General features: G+C 32.5%; 3 protein-coding genes across 4 annotated transcripts in view; 2 read left to right on the forward strand and 1 right to left on the reverse strand.

Annotated features, from left to right (window-relative positions):
- LOC110996356 (rhophilin-2) overlaps nucleotides 1–10,801 on the forward strand; it is a 64,862-nt gene extending 54,061 nt beyond the window's left edge. For both annotated transcript variants that reach the window (XM_022263986.2, XM_022263987.2), the window contains exons 5-16: nucleotides 1,938–2,091; nucleotides 2,844–2,985; nucleotides 3,132–3,223; nucleotides 3,718–3,867; nucleotides 4,461–4,619; nucleotides 5,937–6,123; nucleotides 6,494–6,614; nucleotides 7,005–7,132; nucleotides 7,898–8,082; nucleotides 8,380–8,625; nucleotides 9,055–9,207; nucleotides 9,543–10,801. In XM_022263986.2, coding sequence (XP_022119678.2) covers nucleotides 1,938–2,091; nucleotides 2,844–2,985; nucleotides 3,132–3,223; nucleotides 3,718–3,867; nucleotides 4,461–4,619; nucleotides 5,937–6,123; nucleotides 6,494–6,614; nucleotides 7,005–7,132; nucleotides 7,898–8,082; nucleotides 8,380–8,625; nucleotides 9,055–9,207; nucleotides 9,543–9,725 — 1,900 coding nt within the window. In that variant the 3' untranslated portion in view covers nucleotides 9,726–10,801. The remainder of the gene's footprint in view (nucleotides 1–1,937; nucleotides 2,092–2,843; nucleotides 2,986–3,131; nucleotides 3,224–3,717; nucleotides 3,868–4,460; nucleotides 4,620–5,936; nucleotides 6,124–6,493; nucleotides 6,615–7,004; nucleotides 7,133–7,897; nucleotides 8,083–8,379; nucleotides 8,626–9,054; nucleotides 9,208–9,542) is intronic.
- Nucleotides 10,802–11,389: 588 nt separating this feature from the next.
- On the reverse strand, nucleotides 11,390–15,485 carry LOC110996387 (S-adenosylmethionine mitochondrial carrier protein). The gene is made up of 6 exons (XM_022264027.2): nucleotides 15,191–15,485; nucleotides 14,797–14,917; nucleotides 14,483–14,628; nucleotides 14,212–14,310; nucleotides 12,717–12,872; nucleotides 11,390–12,306 (listed from the first exon to the last, which is right to left on the reverse strand). The coding sequence occupies exons 1-6, from the start codon at nucleotides 15,245–15,247 to the stop codon at nucleotides 12,031–12,033; spliced, it is 855 nt and encodes a 284-aa protein (XP_022119719.2). The 5' UTR covers nucleotides 15,248–15,485; the 3' UTR covers nucleotides 11,390–12,030.
- A 796-nt stretch (nucleotides 15,486–16,281) lies between these two features.
- On the forward strand, nucleotides 16,282–21,487 carry LOC110996373 (cilia- and flagella-associated protein 45). The gene is made up of 12 exons (XM_022264007.2): nucleotides 16,282–16,395; nucleotides 16,730–16,922; nucleotides 17,166–17,370; nucleotides 17,646–17,781; nucleotides 18,081–18,216; nucleotides 18,560–18,695; nucleotides 19,172–19,350; nucleotides 20,082–20,231; nucleotides 20,460–20,564; nucleotides 20,664–20,743; nucleotides 20,904–21,000; nucleotides 21,313–21,487. Exons 1-12 carry the CDS (start codon nucleotides 16,301–16,303, stop codon nucleotides 21,391–21,393), a joined length of 1,593 nt encoding a protein of 530 aa, XP_022119699.2. The 5' UTR covers nucleotides 16,282–16,300; the 3' UTR covers nucleotides 21,394–21,487.
- Nucleotides 21,488–21,513: the final 26 nt, after the last annotated feature.

A 21,513-nucleotide genomic window follows, 5' to 3' on the forward strand; every position in this document is an offset into this window, starting at 1 on the left:
CCTTCCCCTGGACGACAAGGCGTTCTATGGACTGATCACCACGCCGAGATACGTGTCCGAAGAATGTAAGGATGCCAGAATGTACTGTTGAAATCAGACGCTACCGAGTTCTTGAAGTATCGAGACGTTTGTACGAAACTCGGTCCACGAAACCACAAACATTCTCCTCCATGAGTTTACTGTTAATCTAGAGTAAACCCATACCTTTGGCGACAAAGTATTAGGTTTGGCCTCTTTATCTCTTTCCTGGTATTATTTTGTTCTCAATTGGCAAGTTGATGAGTTGCCTTCTGTGTTTGGTGTTAATTTTATACCTATGCTATACCTCATTTTTTTTATCGTAAGAGTGAATGTTGTACTCATAAAGAGAAAAGTCCATTGTTGCACTGATGTTATCGAACACACATTCAACTCTATTATTACGGGACATAACACATATAATTATATACAAAGAAAATAGCTAACAATGTCCAAAAAGATGCAATAATTGCAAAAAAAATGAAGTATAGCTTGTGCAGATTAACACCCGTAAATAAATCTAGCGTTTTTCTCAAGCCGTAAAATTTAATTTATAAAAACAAAGTAACTATAATTGTGTTCGATTTTCAAAATTAACTTGTCCGCCAACTTAATGCCATGCGATTTCCTAAAGAAGCCATAAAATTAAATAATACTTGTTCAATCATGTTTAAATTGCGGGATAATGATATACTGCGCATGAGCATGCCTGTAATTGTACTTTTTTATAATTAATGTGTAATCACACTTATTTTTATTGAAATATAAGTACACAAAGCGGCAAGTTATAATTTGATCAGTACATTGACTTTGTATGCCATTTTAATCGCAAAAAGATTTGCAAGAATTTTTATTATATAATTAAATAATACAACACTTTACTTGAGCACATTTGTACAAAGTTCTATACTCCAAATACTAAATGAATGATTGCATAGGAAACGCACTACATTTTTTGAATTGTTATGTTTTCATTTTTAATTTAGTTTTGCGAACTATTAACTGCTATTATAGTTGAACTTTAACTATAACTAATAACGTTTATTTATTTATTTATTCAAAAGATTCACAGCACAATACAGAAATAGATGTATATATATATAACATTGTGGGCCAATTACAAATCTTCACAAATAGTCTTTTTTTGTAACAAGAAGGTAAACATTCCAAACATTTTTAGTGTAAAAGAAAAAAACAGAATTTAATTTACATATTATATATATATATATACAAGAGATACAAAATATATTTTTACATGCATAACATAGAACCCTTGCCTTCAGGTATGTTATGCATCTCCACAAAAGGAAATCACAAAAAGTGTTATGCCTAGGCCGTAATGAGCGTAGTTAGAAACATCTAAATTGCGTTCAACCTCTGGTATTACCACATTTTCTTTGTGTGAACTTGAACGAGATTTAATTCGATAAAAGCTTTTTATAATTCTCGTGTGACTTGTTAATATCATAAGAGAACTTTTATGATTATATTGGCTATATTATCTTTATTCACCTTTTAATATCTGGTAAAATAGAAAACTTTTAAATAAATAAAGAACAAAATTACCATATCAATCAATTCGTAACTCGTGAATTTATTGTTTATTTATATATTTAACAGTTTATTGATTCACAGCGTAGACAATTTGTATTTTAGAGTCATTTTTGTTTTAAACTAAAGCCAATGTACTAATAATTTGCTTACTTTGGTGTGTTTGAAGAAAAGTGTTCCTGTATGCAAGAAAAAGCATTTTAATTGACATTATATAAAGCAGTATATTAACGTTCATGGCCCAATGAGTAGTTCGTTTGTAAGCTCTTGAACCTTGATTCCCGGACGAAAAAGTTCTTGAATTGATTGTTTTAATTTTGTCTTGATTGTGAAAGAATTGTTGTCTAAATCTCACTTAAACTTTTCAGCAAGGAGTGTGTAATGCCGATGATTCCCCTGGGCTTAAAAGAAACCAAGGAAGTTGACTTCCGGGAACCGTTCAAGGACTTCATCCTAGAACATTATAGCGAGGATGCCGCCTTGTACGAGGACCCCATATCGGACTTCATGGATATGAGACAGGTAAAGGACGACTGTTGCCCCATTGCTAAATTTTGCTAAAACTAATTTCTTCTACAACCAATTTTTAATAGTGAATACATAACAGTGTAAAATTTGTCTATGAAATACTGAAGCAAGAAACCACAGACGCCATTGAAAATTCATTCGATTCTAAATTCAAAATCATTCATTCATTCAATGTACACTTATAAACGTCAGTAAATATTAAATGCTTTTAATTTTACATTTTGTTTTTTTTTCAGGTTGCAAAGATAAATGTAAAATGTTTACATTTGTATTGTATTTGTTGTATTTATGCTAAGTTTTCCTCAAGTATTAAAAAATATATTTAAATTAATTACATTCAGTAAAAAGAGTAGATTCAGTACAAAGAAGCCAGCCATCCCCTTGATGGCTAGAACTCTTCCATAGTCCGCTTCACATGACATTTTCCTTTGCTAACTAACGAACTGCGGAATCGATTCCCGGTAGGCGTCTTCTCTAGACGACCACCAACTTTTTAAAAAAATGAACATACTCCTCCCTCAAACGCTGGCTCACCCACTAAAATTGGTGTCTATGGGCTGCGAATAAGCGATGCCCAAAAAGGGGAGCACCTGTAGGCTCGTTTGTCCGCCTATGTTATTAAAAAGCTACTCATTATAAAATTACATTAATTCACTTCTGTCACGTGACTTGATATTTGCCATAAATGATATTGTGGTACAAGACTGTTACAAATAATAGCTTACATCTATTTGTATAATTTCCAGGCCATCCGAACTCCAGTACGATCGACAACTGGCGTAGCTCTCCTCTTTAAATATTATAACCAACTGTACTATATCGAGAGGCGATTCTTTCCACCCGATAGATCCCTTGGGGTCTATTTCGAATGGTTCGACTCATTGACAGGTACCTAATTATAATATGAATTTTAATAGGCTTTTTCTGAATGCGTAAACTGACGAACCGATCAATATAATATATAAAATCATCACGAAATCATTTAATCATTATAAATTTGTCGTTGAAAAGAATATTTGTATTCTATATTTCAGGAGTTCCTTCGTGTCAGAGGACTGTGGCGTTCGAAAAGGCCTGCGTTTTGTTTAACATTGCTGGCATATACACACAGATTGGAGCTAGACAGGTATTAAAAAACACTTATACTATATACATATAGAATCTTGTAATTTTGAAAAATCCAAAAATATACACATTAAACGGCTTAATCTTTATTTACATTTTGATTTCTAGTAAAATAGAATGCTTTTATATAAAGACGAAAAAGCCAATACAAACGCATTTGTACTTATATGTTATAGTTCGTGGATCTATAGTTTATTTATTTAACAGTTTATTAATATTACACAGCTTAAAAAAAGATAATATTTGTCGCAGATTCAAAGCGATACTAGCCAGTTGCTATGCTTGTTGAAATGTGTGTAGGAATGTAAGATGTGTGTGGGTGTATAAGAGTGTGTGCGTTAATCTTAAAAATCCATTCAACTTGCTTATTTCCTAAAAACCTACCTACCTATCTACTGTCGCGGTTCGCGTTCTTATTATATAGATACACAATATGTATTATATTTTACGTTTTATTTACGTCAATTTCATAAGAAATTATTATTTATTTAACAGGAACGCAACTCATGCGCGGGTTTAGATGGCGCAGTGGACGCGTTACTCCGTGCGGCTGGTACACTTCGTTACATCCACGAGAACTTTACAAACGCGCCATCTGTTGACCTAGCTGCGCACACTTTGCTAGTTCTGGGAACGCTTATGACTGTGAGTAGTTACAGCCTGAAAGATATTCAGCTGTAGCGTTTGTTACTTTAAATAAACTGGCTGTTTAATGCTTAGCTTTTTTATATAAAAAAATTTAAAAAATGGCATAAAAAGTTTTTTTTTTAATAAAATTGCATAGCTAAATTCCCACTATTATTGTCACTACAATCTTCTTTCGTTGGTTGTTATTAAACTTTGGAATACACCATCAATCTTATATTGTCTTTTATTAACATAACTTTATATATGAATTTACACATTTAAAGATAACACTTTTTTAACAATAATACATAACTTAAACCGTTAAAAAAGTGTTTTCTTTAAACCATCAAACTTCTGATGCCATATTGACAATCTGAAGAGTTTCGACGCTAACCTAGCCTTCGCCTAATTAAACAAGTTGGCTGCGACATCCACATACATATAATAAGAATATTAATAATATTTTTTAATAATTAAATTTTAAGGTTAGTTATTAGATATATTTTTATGTTATTTCTGTATTCAAGAATTATTGACAATTGAAAAAAAAAATAAGAATGTTTAGTCCAAATAAATTTATTTTACCATAGACTATATAAAAATATTTTCAGGCACAAGCCCGCGAATGCCTCTTCGAGAAACTCCAGCTACAGGCGCGTGAAGCGTGCCGTGGTCGAGATCGGGAATTGCGAGACGATACTGACATGTGCCTCGATCTTGCGCAAGAGAGCGCGCAACTCGCGCACACATATAACCAGTTGTATGAAAAGGTATGTGAATGTGTACTTATGTATAACAATACGTCATTTGTTTTTCAATAGCCATTTGAATGATAGTCTTTGTACGTTCCCCAAATGAGTACGTAAAGCGGTCGTTCGCTATTTCGTACTTAATGTTTTATACCTGGCTCATCGGAGTGTTTTAAATAACATAGGACGGTGCCGGATTAGCGACGAAAAGCAAATTCTACGGGCCCCGCGGATTTAGTGGCCCCGCGCTCCAACGTACCCGTAATAATAAAATATTAATTTACACAGCAACTCATTCTAAAAATCGTAAATACAAACTTTTAGATCATGATTTGCTTAAATAAGTCTAATTGAAAGTTATTCTATATAAAAAAAATATTTAATACCTTAAACTAGAGAAGGGCGGGCCCCTTGATAGAATTTGCTACAGGCCCCGCATCGTTGGCTTAATCCGGCACTGACAGAGGATATTATCTAAACTACATAATAAACACTCGTATATTACAATAGAATAACTACCTAATAATTTAATGATAATCGCCGGGTTTCTAATACTAAATGAATGAAAGGTAAATATTGAAGAAACTATACTCGCCTGGCGTATCTCCGACTATTTAGGTAATCAAACTAAGGAGGACATTATACAGCCTTGATTCTTACACTTAATTCGAAGGAGTCTATTAAGTATTGTACAATTATTTAAGCAATAAAAGAAAAAAAAGACGGTAGTCTTAAATTCGTAATATTAGCGCTTTTAACCAATTCAAAAGGACATTAAAGATTGAGCCTAGTAGACTAACATTGGGATGGCTGATGGGAACTGCATCTCGTCTCTGTATACATATTAAGTTTCGCATATAAATAAAAAATTTTTTGTTTGTAATCAGAAATAAAGTTCTTAAAACATTAATATTAAAAAATTTAAAGCAACGCCATCTTTGTGCTATATAAACAAAAAAAAAACATATGTGCAATTCACACATGGTAGAAGTGAAACCTTCAAAAACATTTTTTTTATTATTAATCATATATAAATTAATCATTTTCCATTATCTAAATGTGTGTGTTCTTTTAAAACAGTATATTTTAATGATAAATTTTAATTTATAAGTTTAATATAAATTTTTAATTTGGGAAAAACTAAAACATCGAAAGTTTGAAATTCGATCAAATGAAAAAGCGGCAGTAAAGAGAGGCTGTATAATGCCTGCTATCTCATTTTCTCCCACGTTAAATCATATGAATTAATGTTTCTGTCTCTTTTTACTGTCGCTTTTTCGTTGCATCCGGTTTGAAATCACAACGATTCTAAAGAAGTTTCACTTCAATAATTTCCAGATGCAAACTGAAGGTGTGTTCAACTACGTGCCATACTCGTGGGTGTCTCTCGTTCACGTGAAGACTGAGTTCTACCGCGCTTTGGCACATCAGTACGCCGCTACCGGACTCCTACATACCACCAGCGTCATACATGCGAGGGAACGACTAGCAGCCATGTATGGACCGCCTGATTGTAATCATAATGGTACGGGATTTGAAGTTTTAAGGACTATCTGTGGGGTTCTTTTGCGTAAATATCATCTGGTGTTACCTTTATTAAACAATAAAAAATTGCGAGTACATATTAAACTTAGTTATACGAAATGTACCTTTGCATATATTGATTTGTAGAGGTGTAATTATTTCTATATAGACATAATTACACCTCATTTTTTTGAAAAATTCCTAAAAACACTATAATTAATCCAACTCAATTGCACCTGAACTTATCTCTCTTCTCATGACAGAGTTAACATAATTTGACTATAATAATGAAGAAGATAATATAATAAAACAGTTCAAGAACACACCCTACAAAGAACCACTGAGACCCATAATTAATGTAATGGTTACAGGTTCGATTTCCCCTACGTTCAAATACGACGAAGACTTGGACCATATGGCATTAGGCCGTGCGCACTTGGCTGAAGCTCTAGCTTTATACGAGGAGGCTTTGAGGCTACAGAGGATGTGTCGGTATGTATCATGTTATATGAAAACAAAAATTATTCCACTTTCGAAAAAGTTTTCTTTTTCAGTTATCATGTTGATTAGTTATCCAAATCATTCCATAGATAATATATATAATAATCAGTTTTTAACCTTTACACGTCTGGGGATTTCTGTATCTGTTTCATGGTCATTTGTCAATCTAATAGACATGTGATCAGCATGTGCCTCACACACGCCGTCGACTTTTCGGTTCTATGACAAGCCGGTTTCTTCACGATGTTTTCCTTCACCGTTCGAGCGAATGTTAAATGCACACATAAAAGGAACGCCGGGGATCGAACCTACGAGCTCCGGGATGCGGCATAAAAACATAAAAACATTTTAGTTAAATGACTGTTGTAATATTAATTTCAGTGAGTTACGTGGTAAAGAGGCACTGTCTCTGGTAGTTGGGGCGCATCGCGAGCGAGCATCTCGGGACAAAGCTCAATTGGCCGACGAACCAGACTTCGCAGACCTCCTTGATGTACCCAATATACTGCGTGAGTTGATAATAAACCATTTGCGTTTAAAAAAATGCAATGTAAATAATTTATAACGTTTTTGTATACTGTGTTTTAAGGTAATTAGACAAGGCTACATAGACAATAGAATATTTTACTCTTTATTAGTGTAAATACCATGTAGAAAAAAGTAATGAGTGAACTTAATTGATATAGTTTTTAGAAATTATTACACGTTTCCTATGTGGTGCTTTAAATAATACAGGATTTTACTCTATAACAATAGAATGTAAGAAAAAAATAAAACGTTAATAGATAGCTATAAGGAATGAATGCAATGTAACTGTTGAAGAGAGTACACGCTTGTACGCTCTGTAGTACGCTTGGATATACTCTGGCTATAACTCCAAGGATTTTGGAAATTCCGAGTCCGTACGCTTGGCTCGTACGTATTCATAGATACTAGTTATAAACAACTTGTTCCACATATGTGGAATATTATATGATTATACAATATTAGTTAATAGTTGTTGTATATACAACGATGGATATACATATCAATTTAAAAAACAATCTTCATAAAAAAAGAGTCTATTTGCACCGTTTTAACTAAAGTTCTCTGTCTCTTATCATCACAGCGAAAACGGAATTTGATAAAAAGAGACGAAAAAGTAATTTAGCTAAAAGACTGCATTCAACTAATTTAATTTACACAAAGAATATCGAAATCCCAAAATCCTTTGCAACAAAAAGGCGTTTTTAAGGACGTAATACTCGAATAACCAAAAATTGATTTTTTTCCAGCCTCATCTAAATTCCAATTGGCCCTGACGCCTCCGGACTTTGCTCAACACAGAGTAGAAGACCTATTTAAGACCCTTGGGCCTATAGCTGTATTCTCAGCTAAGAGGCATTGGAGTGCACCAAGACTCGTTCAATTGCAGAGAGATGGAGAAAGACGGAGGGAAAGAAGGAGTGATAGACCAAAGGTAACGAATTGCAGACGTGCATAGGAATATCGTGGCACCCTTTGGGATATATTTCTGAGTCTATTTTTGGTGGGTTCTCTAAACGGTATGAACCCTTCATACCCCCAAACAAAGGATAATTTGTTGCACTTAGTTATGCAAACGGTACTTTTAAAAAGATTTTCTAAATAAAACGAAGTTGTAGGGGAGGGGTATACAGTGAAATAGACGAAAAAGGCTTTGTTCTGACATTGGTCTATCAGACTGGTCGTAACTTATATTTTACGTATAATATAGTTGAAAATTCCTTCTGTTTAGCGTAAACCAAGTGACAAACGTGACCGTTCAGAAGACAACAGCACGTACTACGAAAAATACGACTACGAAGTGACGAAACAAAATGGCGTCTACATCAACTATGAGAGCTGCCCCAAGGAGTATAAGAGGGACTTAAGAAGAGCCGCCAGCGAATACGATATGAATGAGGAAGAAGGATTCGGGTTTACTGTTAGAGGGGGGGCGCCAGTTGTCATAGCGGCTGTTGAACCTAACTCATTGGCTGATGTAAGTTTATTCTTTATGATAGATTTTTCGTCTTTTAAAATACTAGCGGCCCGTGCCGGCTTCGCACGTCGGGACATTATTTTTAAAACATTTTTTGTAGTTATTGATATGTTCTTTAATTTTTATTTTTTTTTTTTGGTTTTTTACGCCTCGTTACATTATTGTAGTTTTAGTAGGTTCCTTTATTAGCATTCAAATGGTGAAAGAATTTAACTCAGATTATAGGAAAATTCATTTTTGTTTATTCACACATTATTGAACAATATAAAATATATTTACAATAATATACAATTTTTTGTGTAACCTTAATAACTGAGTCTTTGATAGATCACTCCATCTCGGTTTGGCATGTCCGTTACCCAGAATTGTAATAAAAAGCATTAAAAAAAAATTAAAAAAATTGATATTCTATAGTTGATTTTTTTACAGATGGCCGGTATGAGAGAGGGTGACTTTATAATATCTATCGGCGATACTGACGTAAAATGGTCAAGTCACGAGGCCGTGGTAGCATTAATACAACGCGCAGGACGGACGCTAACACTTCGACTTGCTACGCCCATGGATAGTGGATCTAATAAGGTACAGATTACATAATATATATGTACTTATACCAAGAAGGTTATTACAGTACGAAAATTAAATGACACATGGCAATTAAATGGGCACAGATTAATCAATTGGACGATGACATAGAAAACTAAATTTTTATGAAAATTTGTCGACACAAACTGTCATTATGTCAAACTACTGGATCAATTTTAATCATTACAATATAGAACATGTGTACATATTTCAAACAAATAAAAAATATGACGTTTTTTAAAGTATTCATTCAATTAATATTAAATTTAACTATTGAATCGGTACTGTTTTTGAGTTGCTCAAGGGCGCTAATTTTATACTTAAATTTGCAGTCATCCCCTGAAACAAGTCGCCAATCTTCAACCCCAGGGTCGGTATCAGCTGCTTCCACTTCAAGTGGTTCCACTGGTGCCACAGCAAGATCCTCCGCACGAAGGATGCCCTCCTGGAATCCATTCCGCAGACATTCAGCGCGAGATCACGCACCAGCTCAAACCAACGTCATATTCAGATAGGTTGCTTATTATACCAAAACGTGTATAATGTCAAACTTCAATGTCAAAATGGTCATAACGAAAAGAGACAGCAATGGTAGACTTTAAGTTTATCCCTTTTCATGTAATACTATTATGACTGTCTCTTTCGGTCAATTTTCTAAAGCATTGTTATGTTCATTGTCATATAACGTTTTTAGATTCCAACTTGGTTCATTAAAGAAATTAAACAGACACTACTTATTAAAAGATTATACTAAAAGACGCAGAAATTTATTTTTTTACAATAATTTAAAATGTGTGAAAGTTGTTTGTAACACTTCCAAATATAACATAGATTAGCAACATAAATATATTCCGTCCATAATTATTTCGTTAACCCTGTCGGAGTAAACTTGTACTTAATTTTAAAAATGGCTATGATATTCCAAAGTATTTCCGAATTTAATATATATTTTTAAACTATTTATTGTTATATACGTTTTAAGCCATTCTCCCGCCTTTTTTCATTTTCAACTGTCACTTCTTTGTCATTTAAGACGTGCGCAGTTGCCGAAAAAACGATGTTTTATAAGGCAGACAATTTTAATGGACTATAAACTCTTTGTTAAAGCTTTTACTATTTGTCTATTTAAAAACTACTTTTTATGTTCTATTCCGATTTTAATTATTTTTATGTAGTAAAATTGAGCATTCTTATAGATATATATGTACCTTAACCATAATTAAAACTCTAAGCAATGTAATAAAACTGAATTATTTTCGAAAAGGAGAGTGTACTAATACGGAAATGCTCAGTCTATACCTAGTTTATAGTCTATTACTGAAACGCCATCTATGGTTTAATTTTTTTTCTTAACCTAGTCCAGAGGATAAAAAAGTATTATTATTTGCACACTTATCTTTCTAATTCATATTTAATAAGTTTTGGATGTGATCGATATTAAAGTTTTATTTATGTAAAACATTGATCGCACCCAGAAGTCCCCTAAACCTAATTAGATGTAACAATTGAATGTATATTACGTAGAGTTAATGAGATGTATAAATTATCGTTTTAATATATGTATGGAAAATAAATAATTTTTGTTTCAAAATTGGTCTTTCATTTTAAATATTTATATATTAAAATAAAAAACAATATGTGTTTTATCATCATGAGTCATGACTCGAAGTTATTGGAATCAAAACAAAGGAATACTAGGTCTCGGCAATCCTTTGAAAGTGGATATAGTGAAGGATATTGAGGGACGAATTTTTGCAGCAGGCATTCAATTTCTCCATCAAGAATTTTTTTTAGTCTATAAGTATTTATAAAATTGATGAAAGTTATGTTGAATTAATAATATTATTATAGTTTATTTGGTTACTATAGACCTAATGCTTTTCAAACAGTTATTAGAGTGGATGCAAATAAAAGACTAAGTTATCCAATTACTAGTCAGATACAGTTAATAGTATTATAATAGTTAATTCTGCCACTATAGTGAATACAGTTAAAGACCTATTGCAGTTTTTTAATAGACTTCAGTTAATCGTAACAATATTAACGATATGCTCCAGGATCACCCTTTACTTTTTTCAGATTGAGCCATTGTGCCAGGTTCCCTTGAATTCTCGTTTAAAAATTATACAAGACTCAAATGGTGTAAATACTTGTCAGGTGTGAATGAATAAAAACAGTATTAAAACAACAAAACAACTTTATTTATATAAGTAACTTTCAACTACAGTAAAACAATGAAAACTAGGAACTACAGTTACAATCATCACATATTCATAACAATATTTGGTATTTAAAATATTCATTTATTTATTACTTGAGTCATACTTAGCGCCGACTCTACCCTGTAAAACTATATTTCTTTCACTGGTTGGATGACAATGAGCACTAGTTATACTAGCAAATATTTCTTGTATTATTATTATATTGTATTATAAACTTCCTAATAAAAAAATATAATTTTAATTAAAAAAAAAATCAGTTACAATCTTCGAAGTCGGCAGATTCTGTAACTAGTAACTATTTCGTGATCATGTTTTTCCTACTCGGCAGTTCTGTGCCCGATACACGACTAACTGACGTCGACTTTTTAAGTCTAAACTAGAAGTTTCCCGAAAGACGTTAAATGCGGATATAGACAAATTTTATTGGCGCACAGCTGTCATCCCTGAACGACACAGGGATGACGCGCACGCTGAAAACACTTGGCCAACACCGCTGCTTAATTAAAAAAAACATGGCAGAAAGCGACGAATTAAACGGATTTTGTGCTATCAATATATTATCCACCTCCTATAGAATTTACACAATGAAAATCCAATGCTATCTATCAAAATGGCGCGTAAAAAAAGATTTCGCATCATCATACGCGCCAAAAAACACAAAACCGCCAACCATGAAACCGGTGAAACGCGGTGTTACACCCGCAAAGAGTCCTCTAAACCCGTTCACAGAGTAAATCTCTGATAAAACCGGCTTTATTCTTAATTTGCGGGTTTCAGCGTAATTTTCAGCTAACATTATGCGGGTTTTAGCTAGGTCCAGTGGTGTTGTCGCGGCCGCGGCAAAACCCCCGGCTAAGGAACCGCATAGGGCACTCTGAAAATTATTATAAAGGTAAACACTACGATCACGCCTGGTTTCTATATTCAGTATCTATTAACGTTGATTAAAGCCTGCATATTTTTACAGGAAATAATTAATATCGACACAGAAAAACTATAGCAATTACGGCTTATAGCACGAATAGGGCGAATCATGAAAATGGGCGTAAAATTAAATGATTTATTATTTATCAGCCACATGATTTTAAGTGTTTTAGGTGTAACAAAAGAAATTGTTATAAAAAAAAATGTGATTAAAATAATTTGATATTTGACCTTTTCGTTCTCTATGATTTATCTATCATCTGTTCTCTCTTATATGCAAGGAAGGCGAAAGCTATTTATTATCGCGAACAGATATTTTATCAGAAATAAAAAGTATAGTATATGTCGGTATAAATTTACCTGAAAACTGCTAATCTGTCCATCATTCCTTTCCTTCACCACAGACTTAAGAAACTCCCAAAGCGGCAGCTCTATGAAACTAAAGGGCAAGTCCCTCAGTACAGTGGAAAAGAAGCCACGATATAGACCATTACGAAAACCATCCGTTTGGAATGCCTAAATAAAAAAAGAAAATTATAGCCTGTCCCAAGTTAGCATTGTCATAGCAATTGTCATAACAACATTTAAATCAGTAGTTTTAAATTTACAGTTTAAAAAAACAGACACAGAACACTGTATATGTAATAGATTTTTTTTTAATTTTTATAGGGTGCCATACAATCTCTGAAAAGTTCCTGACTCCATGTGACTCCTGTCAGTAGTATTTCGCAACGATTAAATATCTATTAAGTGCCATAATATTTGTATTATTTATTATAACACTTTAATTTTCCTTTAATGATTTCCTATTACTAAATACATACAAGAAACTCGTATATTTTCCTTTTTAAAATCGGTTACAGATACATTATAATTAAAGCATTTGAGTTAATTGGCAAAGTCAAAGGTGCTTCTAACTTAATTAGAAATGTAAATATACTGTTTCTAACCGCTTTTAAATATTCAAAATGTAAATTTACCCAAACATGAACCAATTTTAAAATTTTACATTCAAATAACTAACAACATGAGTTTTCCTTTTGTGATATATTTGTGTTGTATTTTAGGTAAAGCAGTACATGTATTTGTATTTAAAAAAAAATATTAAAAAAGGTATGCCAACAGCAGTGATGGGCGTAACTAGTTTCAACAAAAGAATGACAAAATAAATAATTAAAATGAAACCTAATTAATTACAATTCAGTTACAGTTCAGTTGTAATTAGAAAAACTTTGATTACAATTACAATAATTAAATTAATTAAAAATAAATAAAAATTAAGATTACAATTTAACCTAATTATATAGTATTCAATTACACTGTAATTTTAACTTTGATTTTTTTCTATATTTATTATTATATATACCTACCTGGTATATGTTAGTGCAAATTATGTATCTATACATAACTATGTATAATATAATAATCATAATGTGAAAAACTTGTATGGCCAAAATGTAGGTACTGCAGAATCAATAGGGATTTCAACACCACACTTTCAACATGCAAACAGCATGCTTAATAACTATTACTAATATAGTACATAAAAACTATGTAGATATGATTTAACATAGCTAGAAATATAAGTGATAACTTATTGAACAATTTTGGTTATTGTTCTGTGAATATGTAAGTTGGAAGATGAACATAAAGTAAATAATGAAACAGAAAAAAAACTTTGGTATGTTGCCCTGTTATTTATAATGCTAATCACTGCAGCTTCTTTTGCCAGTCTTTAAACACTTAGGTGTGTATATTATTTGTTGAGTAAATAACTTTGAAGCCCAAAGATAAAAGTGCTTAAGAAAACTTTGGTTGTTACTTATTTCTATTTATTACTTCATATGATAATTACCTTTACAAGAATTCTAATACTGCTCACTTTTTCTTTTCCAACATATGTTTGTTTCCTTTGTTTGGCTATTTCTGTTGGTACACGAAGTACACATGCCAACTGTAAGTTTACATCTTTAATTAACATGTAAAAAACAAATTGAGATATGATACTGCCACCTCAATATATACACAATACATACAAGAAATACATTAGAAAATATTATTTATAGTTTTTATTGTTTTGCATTACTATAACAACCATATACTTAGTAGGCCTCAGATCAACTTACCACTTCACCAACACTTGCTGCAAACATATGTACAAATGGTAAGTACTGTGGTGTAACCATTGGTGTCATTAGAGACTTAGTTGCTTCATAAGACACAAAGAACAAGGCTGATGTTGGTACTGATGCAGATGCTACTGTCAAAAGACCTGAAAGATAAGCTTTGGTTATGTGTGGTTTTTTGGGGTGTAGGTTTTTTATAAGCTTTAAAATTTTATATTAATACATTCTGGAAAACACAAGGCTTCCAGGCCTAAAAACTTTTGGTCTACTAACATATATCCCTGAACTATGTATTTTAAATTTCATTTGTTTACCTCTATAGACACCTTTGAAACCACCAGCTTTATAAAAGCCTTGCTGGCTTTGTAATCTTGTTTTTAAAGTATCCAAAGGGTATAATGCAACATCAACAGATACTCCTGCTATTGCACCTGCCTTAAAGAAATATATCATAAATCACAGCTCTAGATTTCTATTATTCTTCTAATCATTAGAATAGTGATGTCTAGGATTTCATTTTTTAATATTCTTCAATCTGTTCATCTGTCCGGCAATGTTTTATAAATTTTTATTCGTTACTACGTTAACATTAATTGTTGTTTTACTTTAATAATCTTTGTAATATATATATTTATTTCAATTTTTAATAATGTTAATTGGAATAGACAGAAAAGACACAAATAACATTGGCTTAATATAGATACATACGAATAAAGGGGCAGCATATGATGTTAAAGTATATTTCACTGCCTCACTTCCTTCCATGGTATATTCGGTTTTTAATTAATTTTGCTTCCGCCGATAATTTAAATAACTTTAATCTAACCTACTAAATCAGCTAGAACATTTAAATACATTATTAAACAATTAAAATTCACTATCTAACAGCCGCACTCATAATTATGCACATTATAAATGGTGAAACAATATATATACTAAAAATCACGTTTCTTGTGATTTCATAATAAGTATTACTTATTTCTAATCTCTTTTTTGATATAATATATTGTAACATTCATCATTCATGATAATATGTTTGAAGTTTGTAGTTGAATTTAAAAAATTAAAACCATAGTATAATTAAATCAAAGTCTTGCCCACAGACTAGGTTGAGGAAAAAACTAGCAACCACTTAAGGCTCTACCTACCATTATTTCATACTTTTTATAACTTGTATATTTAATATTGTAATCTCTATGATGCCGACTGAAGGACTCTGTATCCACGGTTATTAAATAAATTAAAAAAAAACTACCTACCATTTAGATAATTTCCGCTAGGCGCGAGCCGCTACTGTATGCAACATAATAAGTCATTTTATATTCATTATTTATGTATTCATCCGATAGAAGCATAGCTAACAACATTACCATTTCAAACATAACTCAGCACTTTTCTGTATGTCGCAAAGTATTATCCACCGACGATCAAGCAAAACAGCTCTGGCTGAAAGGTTTTGGATGCCATTCTGCACAAATTACAGTAGGAATAGTACTACCAGTAATTATATAGTCTGAAACTGAAAATTCCCATATTTTCACAAAGTAAATTTGTGTGGAAATAACCTACGATCATTCAAGTGTCATGTAACGCTAGCTGCAAAACTACTGTACTTTTTAAAAACCAAGGCATGAAGTCCTTCTCAGCCTGTGTTAGTTGAACCTTATAAATAATTGACGAACGTATTGAAATAGTCAACTATAATTATAGCTATGGGAACGTGATGCTATCTATAACAGATACTTCCGTTACCCGGCAACGGTTATTTGTTATAGTAGAGGATTTGTGATAAAGTTTATTTAATTTGTTATTTTCAAAATGCCAAAAATTCCACCGACAAAAAACCCTCACGAAGGAATCAAATATCATTCTATCAAGAAGGGGTCTGAACGTGGCTGTTACCAACTACACAGGTCGGTATAAAAATATTTGTAGATACCCATAAACGCCTATTTATAGTAGGTACGCTGCAATGCAGTGCCTCGCAGGTGTACACGGTTTGTTTAATAAATATTTTATATCATTGTTGTTTTATTTAGGTATTTATTATGTCTTAAACAAATTAATATATAAGTTACCAACTATGGCTGTTCTTAAATTGATATTAATTATTTCTATTAAATTATTTCAATAGCCCTCTCTACCCAAAATTCCTCATTATTCATCCTGATTCGCAAGTGTCATCTGGACGGTTTTTTTCTATAAAAAATGCATAAGCAATTATGCATTCAAAAATGTCTTGTTCAGGCCATCAGAATGCCGTCTGAAATTCCCGATAACCGACCGCCCCATACACAAATGCGAGCTGCCGAAACACGAGTACACATTAGTACCGCAGATTGGCGGTTGGCGGACTTTATTGGTGCCAAAGACAGAACCCAACTTCTATCCAGCTGTTATGAGTAAGAATGACTATGAACAGCTGAAAAAGCTTGCTAAGGTACGAATTCTTTATTAGTATTCTTTGCCATAATTATTCTGACACCACAATTCGACCAAAATTAAAATAAGACGTTTTAGGTACTTTATACATTTCATTTCATACATACGTAGGCTTCTTTCAGGTAGACACAATATTTACCACATTTAGTATTTATTTTTCTAACCTAGTTGTTACGTCACTATCGATATCACTAGTCTTGTATATATGTATTATCCTCTGTAATACGATCTTTTCTGATAGATTGTAACTCAAGAAGAACAACTAGAAGCTATGCACGCGCAAGAGGCTGCGATTCAAAAAGCTGCCCACGAGTCTGAGGATCGTAAAAGACTGCTCAAAGAGCGGTTACAGCCTCAGCCTGGAGCTGAAGCCTCATCAGGCAGCGCTGAAGCTGCTGAATTGGAGGGACCTGATCAGACTGCTCACACCCTGTCTAGAGCGGAATGTGAGTTCATCACAGAATTTTTATCAAATAAAAATTGGTTCCATTTATTAATATAAGCGACGTTATATCAAAACCTGTATATCCAAAGTACAAGTTACATTTTTGGTTCAATAGTTTTTAAGACAATGATGCATCCACGCAGTTCTGAATGTTTAATATAGCCATTACCAAATCAGGAAGAGATATTTTGCTTTGTTCTATTCCTCTCTGACGTTATGACTCTCTATTTGGCAGGCGAATGTTAACATGTCTGAAGTAGGTTATTATTATTTCAGTGTTTCGTGCTGACAACATGCAAGGTCCACGTTTATGTAATCGAATCATACTCGCGTCCAAGTGTCATGCGATACGAGATGCACAGATTAGTGAGAAGGATCTTATTAAGAAAGAGCTGGAAGGAGAAGAACGAAGGTTTATATGACAATTAATAAACTTGGTTAACGTTTGTGTGACCCAGACATCTTTTCTTGATTCAACTTTTCTTCATATGCCTTAAATGGCCAGTTAATATAAATCAATTTCCAAATATATTTTTGCATACACCAAGGCCCTAGCCATGGGGTCATGTACGTGCATCCAAACAAAAAAAGAAAATATTGTTGAAATTTTCGCTATTTTTTGTATCTTATTTCTCTGGGTTTATTTATACCCACATAATGGTTAATAAAAGAATTAATATGGAGTGCTATTTAATAATTAAAAGTTTTTAGATTGGACTCAATAATGGAGGAGAACCGTCAAGCGGCTGTCTCTCGCGCTGAATCTGAAGAGGATAGACGACACCACCTTCGTTTACAGAATCTCGCTGCACTGAAGGAGCAAATCAAAGCTCATGAAACTGCGAAGGTCAGTTTTACTGTTGTCTTCAGGCATACTGACCTCTTTTAGTGATAAAATACCTATGACATAACGACGGTTTTTTTTAATTAATTAATTCACTTTCTCTCGCGGTTTTTCATCATCAGGTCATCGCGATAAGCCCTCTCAATTTTTTAATATTTGTATAGAATACTTGCAAGAAAATAACACATTGAGAATAGATAATACCCTATTGAAGTGCGTTAAATTATCTCAATTAGACTATAAAGTGAACAAGTTTATGAAAATACTTTAAAATGTTATAATCCGTTTAAAATAACACATATTTATATAACTACGAATAAATAAAATGTGAGGTTTTTAATCACAGATAATGGAGGCAGAACGTATAGAAGAGGAGAGTATCAGAGTCAATCAAGCGAACATAGCGATGCAAATTGAAGAGGCGCAGAAATTGAAGGAAAAACACGGTCGGCAGGCTAAATTGAAAGAGATACTTGACCAAGGTATAAAGTGTATTCTGAACTAATCATAAGTGTAAATTTAATAAGATTGTCTATTCAACATATATGTAGCTAATTTAATACAAGTTACTTCTTAAATTTACTATTAAAATTAAAAAAACATGTGATAAACCTTTATTTTAAATACCCGCATTCAAGAGCGTTTTCGAATCCATATAATTATTGTCTTTGGAAGAATTGTAAAACGAATTTACGAAAGCACTTAATATTGAAAGACTATTCTTTCAATATTAGGTGTAAATGTATTAAAATCCTTAGTGTTGTCATACGACAACAATAATGATTTTAATAAATGATTGATGGACGATTTTAACGCAACACTAAAAGTTAAGTTATAAACAAGATACTGTTGTATTGTATTAACAGTAAATAAATTATAATTTAATATGTGGAATTTTCAACCATAAAACAAATATAATAGGTATTATGTTAATATATTTTGTCGTTTCTTTCCACAGGCAATGCTGAACTTTTATACTACAAACAAGTCCAAAATGAAGAAGAGAGAATAATGGATCTTCGTATTGCGAATTTCCTCAAACAGAAACAAGAGCGCGAAGCGAAAAACCGAGCTGAACAAGAAGCCATTAAAGCTGCTAAACAGAAAGGAATCGATCATATCGCTAAGGCTCAAAAGGTATAGTGACTGACAGTGTTTCCTGCCCTTTCTTCTCAGAACAAGGCCTCCTGGTAGTTTTGCGAACGGATGGCGTAGTTCTGCTCTTTTGCGAATTTTGTAAGTTTTTGACATTCATAAGCATCCCCTAAGACGCATCTATACTGAATAAACGAATTTTGATTTGATTTGATTTGACAAATCGTATAGGCCTTTTCGATGGTAGTTTTTTACAGGAAATTGCGGAATAGAAAAGATCGGGTTTCCGTACTTTCAAGTAACTTTTAATTTTTCAGGAGAATTGGGTCGTTGGTCGTTGGTTGGATTCGTCGGTTCCCTTTTAGCGTTTCACGTATAGACATATTCATATAAGCGTACTATGGCTCGATCTGAACCACCGTCGTTCCTACGAAATTAAACTCGAGGTGGAGTTGTTAATGTACATCTGACTAACAAAGAATACAAATAATATCTTACACTAAGGCCTAAAATTATCGTGTTCTGGAACAGTATCTGGCCACCAGTTTAGTTCACAAACTTTCTAAATTACATTGTTCGTTGTACGTAATATTTCAATAAAAACACAAAAATCAAACAATTTTTTTTTCATTTTTATCTGAGTTTCGAAACACTCCGAAATAGGAGTTTAGATGTTTCCATAAAATACCTTATTATATACACTATTTCAATCTTAATATAATATATGAAATACCGTATAATTTGCTGAAATATATTTTTTTGATTTGGTAAAGGCTGAACAAGAGTTGAAAGAAGAGTTAGAACGCATAAGAAACTTGAAGATTCAAGAGGACGTGGAAAGAGAATGCCGCCGGAAGGAGAGAGAGGCGGCTATTAAGAGAAACCGAGAGATGAGGAGGCTGCATGAGGGACGAATTCAACAGGTTAGTCGTCAGTACATAAATACGATATTAAAAAGGTGAATATTAAACTTTCAGGTCCTGCGTTTTAAACCCGGCTGATACTTGACGGAAATTATATATTTCTGTTTTTCTCAGTAGAAATAAGATCTAGAAGAAATAAGTTAGATCATGAAAAAATTCGCCATTTCGATTTTACTAATAATTTTTTATGTATATTATATTAATTATGTTTCTTAATATTATTTTCAGATAACCGACATACATAGACTAATTGCACGTGAGATTGCAAAAGATGAACAAAGTTTCAACAATGCCGCGAGACAGAATGAAGAGTTCATTAGGAAGGAAAAAGAGGTAGAAAATGCCAAATATATTAATTTTTGGTCCTTCGAGAACTGAACTAAAAATAAGCATAAGTATATATTTAGCTAAAAATTATTCGATTTTGTTTAGCTGGAGGATAAACGCAAAGCTCGCATCGAACAGCACAGACAAGAAATAATGAAGCAAATCAATGACAAAGAAAGAGCTAGGTAAGAATTAAATATAATAAATTGTATGTAAAAAACTCTATTCACATGTTAATAATATACTTTTTGTCTACACTAATTTGTTATACAATGTGTATATATATATATATGAATCTAAAACTATTTTATAAGTTTTTAATTAAGATTTATGATTTTTTTGCAGAGCTGATCTGCGAGAGAAAGTTCACAACGAAGGCGTGGCGCTACGTATGGAACAAGAGCAACAAGATAAATACGAGAGGAAGATCATCAAGCAAAAGGTAAGAGTAGAAGAGTTACTCCAAACTTTATTTAATTATACTACTTTAAAAAACTGTTTAACGATTTTAAAGAAGAATAGACAAAAGATTAATTTATTAAATAAGAATCATTTACCAATATTTATAATAATTATAGTAAGCCAATCACAATGACCTATATTGAAAGATTAATAAATTTCACACTTTTTTACTAGAAATTCTAAGAAATATCTAGTCTAGTCGAGACGCATTAAGACGCGTCTGACTGAGTATTTGTGATATTTTTATAAGGCTATAGTAAAAAAAACAAAAGTTATAATATGGAAATTTCAGGTGGCTGAGATGAGGCTACAGAAAGTTGCTGAGAAATATGTGAAAGAAGTAGAGCAGACACTCGGAAAATATGGATATTAATATGTACTACCAACGCATAATATCGATAGACAGAAATCGCTATTAAATTAAACCATCAATTTGTCTGTAAACAGAAAGACGTCAGTGTTGCTATTTAGCCTGTATATACAAATTCCAAAT

This window comes from Pieris rapae, chromosome 5 (assembly GCF_905147795.1).
Source record: "Pieris rapae chromosome 5, ilPieRapa1.1, whole genome shotgun sequence".
NCBI classification, from domain to species: domain Eukaryota; kingdom Metazoa; phylum Arthropoda; class Insecta; order Lepidoptera; family Pieridae; genus Pieris; species Pieris rapae.

Coding starts and splice junctions, on each gene's coding strand:
- LOC110996387 (XM_022264027.2), bottom strand. CDS start 15,247: ATGGAAGGAAGTGAGGCAGTGAAATATACTTTAACATCATATGCTGCC. Junction 14,629..14,796: donor TTTCAAAGGTGTCTATAGAG/GTAAACAAATGA, acceptor CTTATCTTTCAG/GTCTTTTGACAGTAGCATCT. Junction 14,311..14,482: donor CAGCAAGTGTTGGTGAAGTG/GTAAGTTGATCT, acceptor GTAAACTTACAG/TTGGCATGTGTACTTCGTGT.
- LOC110996373 (XM_022264007.2), top strand. CDS start 16,301: ATGCCAAAAATTCCACCGACAAAAAACCCTCACGAAGGAATCAAATAT. Junction 16,396..16,729: donor GGCTGTTACCAACTACACAG/GTCGGTATAAAA, acceptor TGTCTTGTTCAG/GCCATCAGAATGCCGTCTGA. Junction 16,923..17,165: donor AGCTGAAAAAGCTTGCTAAG/GTACGAATTCTT, acceptor CTTTTCTGATAG/ATTGTAACTCAAGAAGAACA.